The 14,618-nt window shown below is 42.4% G+C and overlaps 1 protein-coding gene across 16 annotated transcripts in view; it reads left to right on the top strand.

The window, feature by feature from the left end:
- Positions 1-13,300: 13,300 nt before the first annotated feature.
- The window catches only part of NEO1 (neogenin 1), a 234,381-nt gene continuing 233,063 nt past the window's right edge, over positions 13,301-14,618 (top strand). For all 16 annotated transcript variants that reach the window (XM_021099097.2, XM_021099089.2, XM_021099096.2 and 13 more), the window contains exon 1: positions 13,301-13,565. In XM_021099097.2, coding sequence (XP_020954756.2) covers positions 13,436-13,565 — 130 coding nt within the window. In that variant the 5' untranslated portion in view covers positions 13,301-13,435. The remainder of the gene's footprint in view (positions 13,566-14,618) is intronic.

The raw sequence follows: 14,618 nt of genomic DNA, 5'->3' as shown, positions 1-14,618 counted from the left end.
AATCCAACTAGGAACCATGAGGTTGTGGGTTCAATCTCTGGCCTTGCTCAGTGTGTTAAGGATCCGGTGTTGCCATGAGCTGTGGTATCGGTCGCAGACGTGGCTCAGATCTGGCATTGCTATGGCTGTGGTGTAGGCCAGCAGCAACAGCTCTGATTAGACCCCTAGCCTGGTTGTGTCCATATGCCGCGGGTACAGACCTCAAAAAGGACAAAAGACAAAAAAGAAAAATAATAGTATATTTCAAACAAAAACATAACAGTAATAAATCCTAAAACATCAGGTAACATATGATCAAGAACACAGAGTAAAACTAGTTAGGAATAGAAGGGAAAATGAATCGTATAGCTATAAAACCAAGGAGATTCCATTAAAAAGCTATCTGATTTGATAAAAAGAGTTCAGTAAAATGGTAGGATTATATAAATACACAAAAATCAATAGATAGCCTTGTAACAGCAATAATGAATTTAAAATGTGATGAAGAAAGAAATATAATTCCTAATGGCATCAAAAATGCAAAAATGGTAGGGAGCAGATTGGAATGAATATTTGATCAAATTAGTATAACATTTATTTAGAAGAGCAAACCATAAAGAATAACAAAGAATGTATGTTCAAGGTAAGCCTAATGAGGGAGATTTAGCCCTGCCAGATATTAGACTTACACTTGAATAATTGAAACAGTGTAGCATTAATGCAAAATACACAGATAAATGAACAACATAAATAACCTTGAAACCAATCCTGATGTCCTTAAAATTTTAATTCCATATATGACAAGTGTAATTGCATAAACCAAAGTATTAAGAAAATATCATTTGGAAAAAAGTATTGGAACAAATATTGGTTATGGAAAGACAAAGCAGCACACCACCAATATTGCATTAATCAAGAATCTGGAAAAGATATTTGCAGCAAATATGATAAAAGTTAATTTTTCACTCTTCAAAGGCTCATTCAAATCAATAAGAAATCTACATAAGCAAAGATTATAAAAGTGTAAAAATCCAATGGTCCCACCACAAGGGTGGGAATACAGATTGCTATAATTCTTTGGAATGTAATTAAGAATATGTATCAAGAATATGAAAAATATTGCCATACTTCTCAGCTCAGTAAATCTTTCACTAGAGACCAAATAATTTGAAAAAGTTGAAAGTACTCTGAACTAATTTACGAACCACAGCGTTATTTGTGTTAACTATAAAATAGCAGCCCTGTCATCTTCTAGCCACCTTTCCCTGTTTTATTTTCATGGCATTTATTATCACTTGACATTTGTTTATTGTCAGTCTTCCCCAAATAGAATGTAAGCCCCATGATAATTTGCCTATTTTCTTCACTACTATAATTTCAGGCTCCAAAACCTTGCCCAGCACATAGTAGGAAGTTACTAAATATTTGTGGAATGAATGAAGAACTCCAAACATCCAACAATAAGAAGTGGTTTAAGTAATTATAATTCACCTACTCAATATAATATCGTGAAACTGTTACATACATCTTTAAGAATAATATTTTATAACATAGGATAGTATTTATGATGAAATAATAAGTTTAAGAAAGCAGGCTATATGGTATTTGTCTTTCTCTTTCTGACTTACTTCACTCAGTATGAGAGTCTCTAGTTCCATCCATGTTGCTGCAAATGGCATTATGTCATTCTTTTTTATGGCTGAGTAGTATTCCATTGTGTATATAATATCTGGAATCTAATATAAGGCACAAATGAAACTTTCCACAGAAAAGAAAATCATGGACTTTCAGAATAGACTTGTGGTTGCCCAGGGGGAGGGGGAGGGTGTGAGGTGGATTGGGAGCTTGGGGTTAATAGATGCAGACTATTGCCTTTGGAATGGATTAGCAATGAGATCCTGCTGTATAGCACTGGGAACTGTGTCTAGTCACTTATGATGGAGCATGATAATGTGCAAAAATAGAATGTGTACATGTATGTGTAACTGGGTCACCATGCTGTACAGTAGAAAAAAAAATTGTATTGGGGAAATAACTATTTTAAAAAATAATAGTAATGATTAACGATGAAGACCAAGCCTTTGTAAAAGACTAAATACAAGAAATGTAAACAGCTTCTCAAATGACCTTAAATGTTGCATAGCCTTTTTCGTTGTCACAAATGCAAAAATAAAAAAATAAATTTGCTTTAAATCCAAAAGCAAAAAGAAAGCAGACTATATATACACATATATATGTAATAATTATGGATTTTCCTACACTAGTTTCTTACAAAATTAGAAACTAGTCTAAGAAAGTACATGTAAACTATAAACAACAAAAAGACAACCTACAGACTGGGAGAAAATGTTCTGCAAACAATGTGACCAATGAGGGATTAATTTCCAAAATATACAAACGGCTCATACAGTTCAATATCAAAAAAACCAAACAATCAAATCAAACAACGGGCAGAGGATCTAAATAGACATTTCTCCAAAGAAGACACACAGATGGCCAAAAAACACATGAAAAGATGCTCACATCACGAATTAGTAGAGAAACACAAATCAGAACCACAGTGAAATATCACCTCACACCAGTCAGAATAGTCATCATCAAAAAATCAACAAATAAATGCTAGAGAGGGTGTGGAGAAAAGGGAACCCTATTACACTGTTGGTGGAATGCAAATTGGTGCAGCCACTATAAAGAACAGTATAGAGGTTCTTTAAAAAACTAAGAACCCGCAATCCCACTCCTGGGCATATATCCAGAGAAAATTCTAACTCAAAAAGATATATGCACTCAGGTGTTCATAGCAGCACTATTTACAATAGGCAAGACTTGGAAGCAACCTTAATGTCCATCAACAGATGAACGGATAAAGATGTGGCATACATACACAATGGAATATTACTCAGCCACAAAAATGAAATAATGTCATTTGCAGCAACATGGATGGACCTAGAGATTATCATACTCAGTGAAGTAAGTCAAAGACAAGCATCATATAAAATCACTTATGTGTGGGAGTTCCCATCATGGCTCAGCAGGTAGGGAATCTGAGTAATATCCAAGAGGACGAGGGTTTGATCCCTGGCCTCGCTCAGTGGGTTAAAGGATCCAGTGTTGCTGTGAGGTGTGGTATATGTTGCAGACGTGGCTCAGGTCCCACGTTGCTATGGCTCTGAAGTAGGCTGGCAGCTACAGCTCTGATTCGGCCTGGAAACCTCCATATGCCGGGAGTGCAACCCTCTTTAAAAAGACAAAAAAAAAAAAAAAAAAAAAAATCGCTTATATGTGGAATCCAAAATATGATACAAGTGAACTTATTTACAAAACAGAAATAGTCACAGACATAGAAAACAAACTTATGGTTACCATGGGGGTAGCAGAGGGTTTGTGGGGGGAGAGAGATAAATTAGGAGGTTGGGATTAACATATACACACTACTGCATATAAAATAGGTAAATAAAAAGGACCTACTGTATAGCACAGGGAACTATATTCAATATCTTGTAATAACCTGTAATGGAAAATAATCCGAAAAAGAATATATATATCTTATGTATAACTGAATCATTTTGCTGTGTACCTGAAACTTGTAAATTAACTATACTTGTAAATTAACTATACTTCAATAAAAACAGTTTAAAAAGAAAATACATATAGAAAAGCCTATAAAGTTTCTTTTTTTGTTTATGTTATAATTACAAATACAGAAAAAGAAACTTTGTGGAAAGAAATGAAAATAGAAGGATATACAGATAAATCTTCAGAATGGGACAGGAGGAGGGAATACAGGTGATTTTCCTCTTCTATTTACTCTCAGCATTTTCCAGCTGTTCCATAAGATGCATTTCGGTAATGCGGAAATTTGATAAATGTGTACCAAAAGGGGCAGCTTTTAAAATCACGAGTATATGATTTCAAATTAAAACAATGACAAGCAGGAAAAAGAGAGGAGAAAGAGCAAAAGTGCTGAAAATAGGGAATTATAATTGATTTATTTTAGTATAATTAAATAAGTTTGGGCTTAAGAATATGAAAATAAATAAAGCTGATTACTCTTTGAGTCACTGCTTACTTCTGCTGTTAAGTACATCACTATCCATAAGTTCCTCCTATATAGAAATTCTGAAGCCACTGAATGACTTCTCAAAAATAAAGATTCCTGGGGCCTGTTCCTGGGAGTTTCTAATTGGGGAGGAATAGGGTGAGGTCCAGGAATCTTTGAGTGTTTTGTTTTTATTTTTTGTCTTTTTAGGGCCACACCTGTGACATATGGAGGTTCCCAGGCTAGGGGTCGAATCAGAGCTGTAGCTGCTGGCCTATGCCTGAGCCAGGATCTGAGCTGCATCTGCAACCTACCCCACAACTCACGGCAATGCTGGATCCTTAACCCACTGAGTGAGGCCAGGGATTGAACCCATAACCTCATGGTTCCTAGTCAGATTCATTTCCACCATACCACGATGGGAACTCCCTCTTTGTGTGTTTTAAACACAGTCCCTGGGTGCCTCCATGTGTGGGCCTCCCTGGGCTGAGGGGCAGGGAGATTCTCCCTCCTAGAAGCAGCACCCTCGAACTTCTGGGTGAAGGAACCTCTCTTACATTTGCAGTTGGGTCCCTACTGCTCTTGCAGTGTTGGCCCAGCTGCTGTAGCTCTCGCCTGTCTACATGAGGGTTCCTGTGAGGAATCTAGAACCCCTTTGCAAGGCGCCAACAGACTGGCCCTCTCTGGCCTTTAGGCCTCCACTTACTGACCCAAATGCCAAAGCCTGTGTTAGGCTGGGCTGGGCTCCTCACAGTCCACAGACCTCAGTGTGATATATCACTAGTGTTACCACGGAGTCAGAACCCCTCATCCTAATGGTCATTATGCCATAGGTTTATTTCACAATGTTCTGTGCTTCCTCCCCATTGACGCAAGCTCTCATGGCTGATCCTCCTTTCCAGCCATTTCCTCTGTTCCCGGGGAAGTCCCACTGGACTGTAAACAAACGCCTCCATTTCCCCAGTCTCGGCACAGGGCACTCCCTCTATCTCCTGCTTTACTTGAAAGCTGACTCCCTCCTGAGGCCACTTCTCCTGCAGACCTCATTTGTTCAGCTCTCAAGTGAGCAGGAGGCGGAATATTCACCTGGGCCCCTACTATCATTTCTCAATATTTTGATTACATTTTGGGCAAAACTAAAAAATCCAAAGCGAAATAAGAATTCAGTTTGATTTCAAGAATCATAGCACCCTTGCATCCAGTCCTTGGTCTTTTTTTTTTTTTTTTTTTTTTTGTCATCTAATGACTGACATCTGAGTCACTTCTCGGATATCTTAAGTGTAAAGTGGTTTCACTCTTCTCTCCACTCCACATCTGACATCCTGGGTGACTTCACTGGCCTTGTGGATGACCCATCTCTTAGACACACTGCCTCTACCCTTCCCCTCTCCCTCCCCAGGATCTTCAACACCTGGGAGGAGATTGCATGGCAACATGCAGGGCAACATGCATGGCAGGAAAGGACCAATAGGAATAGCATTCCCATTGATTCCTTCCATAGCAAAACTTGGAGAGAGGCAGCTCTCCGTTTCCCAGATAGTGGTAAGAAGTAAGTAGGCTCTACCTTCTGTGTGGGAATTCCAGCTCAGGTTGGCCCAACAGGGCTAAGAAAAAGGGACCAAAACACAGGCGGCTCTCATACATAATGTAAGCTAAGGGAATAAATGAGCTTCTTGGAGGTTTTATGTTGTCTAATTCAGCTTACCAGTGTTGGAGAGCAGACTGTGTGTTGGGGGAAGAGTTCAAACTTGGAAAAAAGAGCCTGGTTGTCCACTGGTAATCTCTCTTTTTTTCTAATTCAAATCCTTTGTGGAAAGCGGCTTGTGTGTGTGTGTGTGTGTGTGTGTGTGTGTGTGTGTGTGTGTACCATATGCAGGGTCAATGGCAGACAACTGAATAGAGCTGAGTCCAGAGCAGGAAGAAACTCCCAACATTTCCAAGATATATTAAGTAATGCACCAATCACTACTTAAAATTTTCTTCTTTTCTTAAATCTTCTGAATCAGTAAACTTCTAGTCTCAAATACACAATAGTCTATCTTTATACTCCTACTTCCTTATAAAAACATAGTGCACTTACTCTTTAATCTTCTTTTTTGTTGTTGTTTTTTTTTTTTTTCAGGGCCGCACCTCCAACACATGGAAGTTTCCCGGCTAGGGGTCAAATCAGAACTACATCACAGGCACAGGATCAGAGCCATGTCTGCAACCTACACCACAGCTCACAGCATTGCCAAATCCCTGACCCACTGAGCGAGGCCAAGGATTGAACCTGCATCTCCATGGATACTGGTCAGATTTGTTTCCACTGTGCCACAATGGGAATTCCACTCTTTGATCATGAGTCCTCCTAATTCCTTGTCATCCTTATTTTATCCTAGTTGCTCTGCCAATTCTGGATTGATTTATTTCCCCATCTAGACTAGATTTACCACTTCAATAAATGTACTTTTTAGAATCCTTGAGTGTCTCACACCCTTGACTTCTTCACCTACTCTTAGAAATTCTGGGTCAAGGCAATCGCCTACTGTCTCTCCTCTTACCAAGCACTGCCTGATGGAGAGAAATCAAGAAATCATTATTGATTTCAGCTGGGCCCATATGTAGTTCCCTTAAACCCTTCTGTGACTCTTTCAAACATTTACCACTTTCCTTAAACACCCTAACACACCTCTTCTCTTCTTGCTGCCTTCCTCATGGAGAATATCAGGATGTTCAAGGACAAATTTTGTATCCTCTTACAAACCTATTTGTATATACCCATCTTTGCCTCCTTTTCTGGCTCTTCCAAACAGATTTCTTGACCTATATCTAAATTCTCTTTCATAATTAAAAAAGCTTTTTATCAGAGTTCCCATTGTGGCTCAGTGGTTAATGAACCTAACTAGTAACCATGAGGTTGCGGGTTTGATCCCTGGCCTTGCTCCGTGTTTTAAGGATCTGGCATTGCCATGAGCTGTGGTGTAGGTGGCAGACAAGGCTTGGATCTGGCGTTGCTGTGGCTGTGGAGTAGGCCGGCAGCTACAGCTCTGATTCGACCCCTAGCCTGGGAACCTCCATATGCCGCTGGTGTGGCCCCAAAAAAGACAAAAAATAAAAAAGCTTTTTATCAACACCAAATATTTATTCCTTAGGCAAATATTTATTAAGTACCAGGTACGAGGCTGGGCAATCAAGATATAGTGACAAATAGAACCCAGCTGCAATAATGCCTATTGCATTGCTGGGCATCTCTTTTCCATGAACTACACATTGCATTCCTCCTTTATTTACTTGGTTACAGTGGGAGCTGCCATATTACTCCCTGTGTGGTTTGGAGTGGGCATCTAAACCAAGACTGGCAATCAGTCCTTTCATTGGGAAATGTGTAATTGGGACTGACAGTCAGAATCACACTGTAACAGTACCTTGGAAGCTGATGGCAGTGGCCATTTTCTGCAATGTGGACCAAGATACACAGAGAGCCATTCTACAGCAAGAGTGAAGCTAAGGCAGATTCAGAGAGATGTGCAAAGACAAGGTACTTTCCAAAATAGGACTTTCTCAGTTCTTTAAGGAGCTCTAGACTCTAGTTCTGTTCCTGAGGTTCAGCTGCATCCTTGTCCTAAGATTCCAGAGTTCTTCCAATAAAATTCATTTCTGCTTAAGATTGTATTTTGTTTTTGGTTTTTGTTATTTGCAACCAAAAAGCAAGATCCTGTCATTCTTACTGGCAAGCTGGACTCCTTGTTTTGTGATTGCTATCAACTGGGACTGAACCATGTGTCCTTTGAGGATAGAATTTTAGAGAACTGGCAAATGTTAGAATACTGCCTCATCAGTCTCATTAAGGTGTCACAAGAATGGAACATGCTCAAATACAGCTGAAATCTGCCTGGAAACCACAAGGTCTGGGTGTAACTTTGTTTCGTGAAGTCCTTTTTGCTTTTTGCCAGTTGCCAGAGACTACTGAGGTCAGATAATCATGGGCCTTACTGAATTATAGCTGCTAAATTATCTACTACACTGTTTCTACAGCTTTCAATTATCCCCTTTCTCTCATGAATCTTCAACACTTCCCTCTATATTTGCTCCTTGAATCAGCATTTAAGTTCACTCCCCTCTTGGCAAAATCCATTCTAGATTTTCCAACTGTTTCTTCCTATTTCTTCTTTCTTGAAGAAGTTGTTCATGCTCAATGACAAGCCATAGCAATCAGGTGGTCTTCCTCTCTGATATAACTGCACTTATTAAGGTTGTCCCTGACCACCTTATCACTAAACTCTACGGATGTTTTTTCAGATCTTACCTTACCTGACCTCTCAGGAGCATATGACACTATTGATCACTCCTGTACTCCTGAAACACTTTCTTTCCTTGGCTTCTGTGATACCATATGCCTCTGGTTTTCTTTTTACATGTCTGCTTGTTTCTTTGCAAGTTCCTCTTTCAATTCTATACTTTGAACACATTGGTGTTCCTTGGGTTTGGTCCTAGCCCTTAGTTCTCCTTTTTGTCCATGACTTTTCTGGGACAATCTCAACCACTTTCTTGGAATCACCATATATAACTGAATATAAGACACCTCCCCTCCCTGCCCTCTTCCAGCATACAATAATCTCTTAGAAAGAGGGAGTCGCCTTATATTTTCACCTTTAAAAAGTCCTTCATGTTACTGGATGTTCTCTCAATTATTTTGAACAACAAAATGCTCTATGGGGGGATACAAATTAGCATGCAATAAGCTCATTCAATGTCCATATAGAAGCCACCTGACAGAATTTGTAAGAAAGGAAACAAGGAAATTTAACACAGATTTAGAAATTACTTCCAGAGATATTCCTTCACATTTGCATCATTGGATGTCCTTGTAAACAGGCCTTTGAAAGTCACTATAGAAAATTATATGGTAGTGAATATGATTACAGGATGACTGATATAATGTGATTAGATATTATGGCTTGGAATAAAATTCCCAGTGACAACATCAAATATAAGGTCAAAAACTTAGGTGGAAGTAAAGATGGGTGTCCTTAAAAACTATGTCAGAGACTCAAAATGTGATCATAAAAACACTATGAAGAATTTCAGTAAAATAATTTTTTAAATTACATGTAATTTTAATATGTAATTTAAAGTATGTAAGTATAAATTAATACATTGAAAATTATAAGTAGATCCTTGATTATTTCATCTATGGCTATAAAAATTTATACATTCAAGTTGACCACAAAGTTTTATTGGGTGAATGGATTTTAATTGGGAAAAATGTTTGATATTCAGAGGCACCTTATATTCAGGCATATATGGTATAAACTGATGACTCACCTCTCTCTGGCCCAGTTCTCCCTGCTGTACTCCAAATTCAAATAATAAACAGTTTACTGATATTTCTACTCAAATGTCACATAGGCATTTTAAATTAAACTTGTCCAAAGTTAAACTCACATTGCGTCCCATCTGCTCCTCTCTCTTGGTCCCTTCTCAGTGAATGTCACCACCTTCATTCAGTGGCCCAAGCTGAAATCTGAGTCACCCACATCTCTCTCTCACACACTCCTTTTGGTTCTATCTCCTAAATCTCTCTCTTATCTGTTCACTTCTCTTAATTCCCTCTGGTTTACTCCAGGCCACCAGCATTTCTACTCCAGACTACTGTTAACAAAAACCTAAGCTGATTTTCTTGGTTTTGTCTCCTTTCAACTTACACTATATAAAGCAACCTGAGTGCCTTCTCCTTCTAAAATGCAAATCTGAAAGTCAGTTTCCACTGCAGGGTAACCAAGTCCTACCCATCTTCTCCTTTAACGTCTAGTTTAGAGACCCATGCTGCTTCTCTAATTCCCCATTCCCTCCACCCCCCACAATTTAGTCAGATTAGATGCTCTTACTGTTTTCCCACACTCCTTATCTTTCCTAACCATAACACTCTTCACACTTCTTTGTTATAATTGTTTATCTTTCCTGCTATGCTGGGAACCTTGTCTATCTGGCTCACCATTGCATTCCCCCAACACAGGGCAGGACCTGAGACATAGGAAGTGAATTATAAATGCTGAATGAATGAACTGATAATTTTGTTATCCCAGAACCCAGCATATCTGGCAAGTAAGAGATCCTCAATAATATTTGTTGACTTAGTTGATTGTTGTTGAACTGAAGACATATGATTAACTCAAGCAATGCGTAACAAGCGAAATTAATATTGTGAAGGCTTTGTCCTAAGGAGCACATATCCTTCTTAATTAGGCTTGATCAGAGATGACTCTCTAGAATAGGTGGCTTTTGGAAGAAAAAGGGAGAAATAAAATTCTTACCTAATGGAATGAAAAGAGCTAAGATAAAAATGTCAACATCTGTGCAGAAGAAAATCATGTTCTTAAGATATGGGTAACTCCTAGTTAAAAATTACAGTGACTAGGGAGTGTTCTACACAGGATCTGCTTGTCAGGGAGCTAGCTTTCTTCTTTTCTACCTTGGATACTGAGATTCAGCCAGGGAATCAGCTGTAGAATCTAATTACTGCCAGCAATTAAACACTGAACTATACTGCCTCTCTAAAGTTGAAAAATAATCCTTTCACTATAGAGAATAAAATTCTTACCAAGTTTTATATTCATAGGCTTTATTAATTTTTCATTTAATTTTTATATCAAAGTACATTTAGAATAAATCTCTCAAGAATATTTGGTCTAGTTATTTTTGGCCTGTACTTTGATAACTTACACTAACACACAATGGCCAGTCTGTTTTCTTTGCTCTAAAAGTTTCTTTGTGCACTATTCCTTGAACATGGGTCTCACGTTCTAACTTTACTTAGATGAAAAAAAGTTAATTTCACAAATGGTTTAATGTCACTTCATAGATTAATAGTTTAGACTACATAAAAATGTGTTGATTAGTTGTATAAGTGTGGACTTAAGTATTAGTTGAAAATCTTGTTTGGAGAATGAAAATGATAAATCAGATGCCTAAGGAAATCTTTTCTCAGGGATGCCTTAAAGAGAATATCTACAAAGTCAGTTACACTGAAACAAGGTGAAGAATTTGAATTCAATTGTGTCTGGGTTACTTTATAATCTTATTCTTGAACTGATATAAAATCTGTAACTTTTAATCTACACCTGCTCCATCAATTAGGGGTGTATTAGAGTAGATTTAATTAAAACTGTGATTTAAACACAATCCAGCAATATGGTTTAGTCGCCCTATTTTACAGAAAGTGCTTTAAACTTTTGATTTAACCCTGAAATAAAGAGTGCACCGATAAATTAACTAGACAGTTCACAAAGGTCATAAATCAAAACCAATTTGATTACTTTATTAGCCACAACTCATATTTTTCAAACTTGGAGATGAATGCAAGTTTTCTTTTAGAAGTCACAATATGCATTTTATTCTTATGCTACAATGAAAAATTTCCACTTAGAAAAGATATCTGAATATTAACATTTGCCAGGCAATTTATAGTTTCCAAAGCGCTTTCTCATTAATTATCTCGGAAAACGGAATAATGATGTGATTATTAAAGGTTAATTAAGCAAATACTTGTGAAGTAATTGGGAGGTAATCTATTTCTAATTTAACAGGTCAATCAGGGGTATTTAGGAAATATTTTTGCCGGTTAACAACTCTAACCAAAACAAAAAGATATTTAAATTGTTTCCTTAGTGGAAAACAATAAGCCAGTGTTTGCTCTTTTAAGAGTCAATTGTTTTAAAGGGTTCCTGATTCCGCCGTTTTGATGATTTGAGACGTTCTATGAAGATTCTGAGTTTATCCTTCCCAATGTAACGCAAACCTTACACTGCTTTTTGCCACTTCAGGATAAAAAATAATCTGAGGACGGTAATTACGAGAAGGCACAGAGGGACGTGGAAGTCAGACAACTAGCCATCTACTCGTGGAAAGCAACATGTTTTGGCTATTGACTATATAGAACGGTGAATTAAAACCCAATTCATATTAACAATCAAACATGACACTCCAAGTGCATAATGATACAAAGAAATTTTCTCTAAATATTTTCTATGAGTGCAGCTTATAACACTGTCAGTATTCTCATCAGCAGTCTGACTACACAACTGCTTTTCCCTAACTTTGGGTAGCCTGGGCGCTGCCTCACAATTACCAAGTGGTTTAAAATCACTCCCCTCCTGCTCCCAGTTTACCAGCGAAGAGACGTGATTTCCAGGTACGAAAATGCGAGGTGACCCGCAAAAATAGAGGTGAAAGGTCTCAGTTACAGTCCGAGGACCAGCCGCTGGGAGTCACGGGGCTCGGCCCGGGCCCCCGCACTGGCTTCAGGAGTGGACACCGGGCACCTTTGTCTGTGCCCTGCTTCCCTGGACGCCGGCCGAGAGCCGTGGGTGGGGGCGCGGGCCCCGCAGTCCGGGCGGGCCCGGCTCTGTCCCCGGGAAGCTCGCGGCGAGGGCGGCCCGGCCGGGAAGCGGGAGGTCAGCGGCGACGCGGCGGGCCGCCTCCCACGGGAGCCGCGCCAGGTCCCAGCAAGAGCCGGGTGGGATCGCTATTGTTTTTGGCCAGCATATAAATCCCCGCGCCGACCCTCTGCGCACCCAGGTTTCCTCCCGGAGACCATTTGGTTTCCTTTGAGGCCCTATATAGAGGCCCTAGGCCCAGGCTGAAGAGAGGTGCGCGTCCGCTCAGGCCTCCCGGACAAGCCCGGGCTCGGAGCGTCCCTCGCTCTCAGGTCTCTGCAGCCCGAGGCGTCTAGGCAGGTGAGGGAAAGGGAGGGGGGAAAGGTGGTGAGAGGATTTCTGCCGGTTCTGGAAGCAAGAGAGGCGGGGGCGCGCGGGGGCTAGGAGGAGGAGGAGGAGGAGGAGGATCCGCTTCTCCGGGGTTTCCCTGACGCCAGCAGCAGCACTCGGCGCGCGCGCCCCGCGCCGGTCCTCGGCTCCCGGGAGAAGGGGGAGGGGATCGGGCCCGCCGACTCGGCCCGCGAGGCGGCAGCCGGGATTGGAGCGAGGGCGGGCCGCGCGCCCAGCCGATGGGGTGCGGGCGAGGGAGGCGCGCGCCTGCGCGTGCGCGGGGGTGCGCGCCCCGGGTCCCCGCCCCCCACCCCCGCCGCCCGCGGTCTCCGCCCCCCTCGCGCTGGTGTGTGGAGCCGGAGTCGGCGGCGGGTGGCGGCGCCTGGAACCTGGAGACCGACCGACCCCCCCCCCCCCGCCTCGCCACGGAATGTACTGACTCCCCCCCTTGCCTCCCCTCTCCGCCCCCCTGCAGGAGGGAGGCGCCCCCGAGTCTCCCCTCCCGCGAGAGGGGCCGCGAGGGCCGGGCCGAGCCGGGCTGGAGCAGCAGCGGCGGCGGCGGCCGTGGGAGCCGAGCCTGCAGCGAGGGACCGGCTGAGGCGCGCGGGAGGGAAGGAGGCGAGGGTTCCGCGGCGCTGCGGCGGCCGCCGCCGCCGCTCGCGGGGAAGAGATGGCGGCGGAGCGGGGAGCCCGGCGACTCCTCAGCACCTCCTCTTTCTGGCTCTGCTGCCTGCTGCTGCTTGGGCGCCGGGCGTCGGGCGCCGCGGCCACCAGGAGCGGCTCTCCACCGCAGTCCCCAGGTAAGCAGCGGCCGCGGGGTGCGGGCCCGGGCGGCGCGGGGTGGGGGCGGGGGCGCGGCATCGGTACCGCCGGCGGCGGCAGCGGCAGCTACGGTGTTTTTGTTTAGGCTCCAGGAGGAAACGTGCAGAACTTCTCTCCCTGGTCCCGGGTTGTGGAGGAGAAAGGGGGTCGTGCAGGGTGGAGAGTGAAGTGGGCAGGCGGGGGCGCCGCCGGAGGAGGAGAGGCCGTGGGGGCGCGTCGGGGGCTCCAGGGTCTAGTTCTGCGCTTTGTACCCGGAGGCAGGTTCACCCCTCGCCTCCCTCCCCTCCCCCAGGCTCATCCCACTTGTAAGAGTGGGACATTCTTGTGCTCACACAAGCACCAGTAGAGGCCACTACACACCTCATTAAATAAACAATCGTACGGCCAATTCATTAATTTTCAGGAAAGGAAGGGGGAGGGGGGCTTGAACTCCGCATTCTCTGGCCAGGGATTTCCCAGGGAAGCTCTGGTTGATCTCGGGGGACTACTCGTGCGGGATTTGTAGCCCAGAGGCTGCGGAAGAGAGAGTGTGTCAGAGGGACACAATTGTCCCCTCATAATCAGTGGTGTTGACTTAACGATGAGGGCGCCTTGGAGAACAGCTCTAAGTGATTATATCTGTTAGTGTTTCCGTTATGAAAATGCCTCATCTTTCCTGGGGATTACAACTATATTTACAGCCTATTAACCGCTCTTAACCTAGGGAATTGTCTAAGCATCGGATTTTAAGTACTTGTACATTGTTTTCAAGTGGCAATATCTAAATATATTTAGCCGTAAAGCCATTTTCGGTTTTTTTTTTTTATATCATAGATTATTGAAATCGCCTGCATTCCCACTTACTTAAGGGGACCAATTAACAAAACTGCACACCTGCCCGTAAAGACCTTATAGTGTAATTGAGGAGCGGTACACGCTTAGGAGATGAAGGGCAAATCAGCATGTAATCTGTTCAAATTCTTTGACCAAGGTGGTGTATCATAAAACTGGGCAACTTTCACCTACCTGGGTGAGATCTAAAATTTTTGTAT

Source organism: Sus scrofa, chromosome 7 (assembly GCF_054392235.1).
Source record: "Sus scrofa isolate SSC_HxYL_T2T_F1_AM1 chromosome 7, Sscrofa_HxYL_maternal_Yorkshire_Landrace_v2.0, whole genome shotgun sequence".
Lineage (NCBI taxonomy): Eukaryota > Metazoa > Chordata > Mammalia > Artiodactyla > Suidae > Sus > Sus scrofa.
This window is presented reverse-complemented; position numbering and strand designations above follow the sequence as displayed.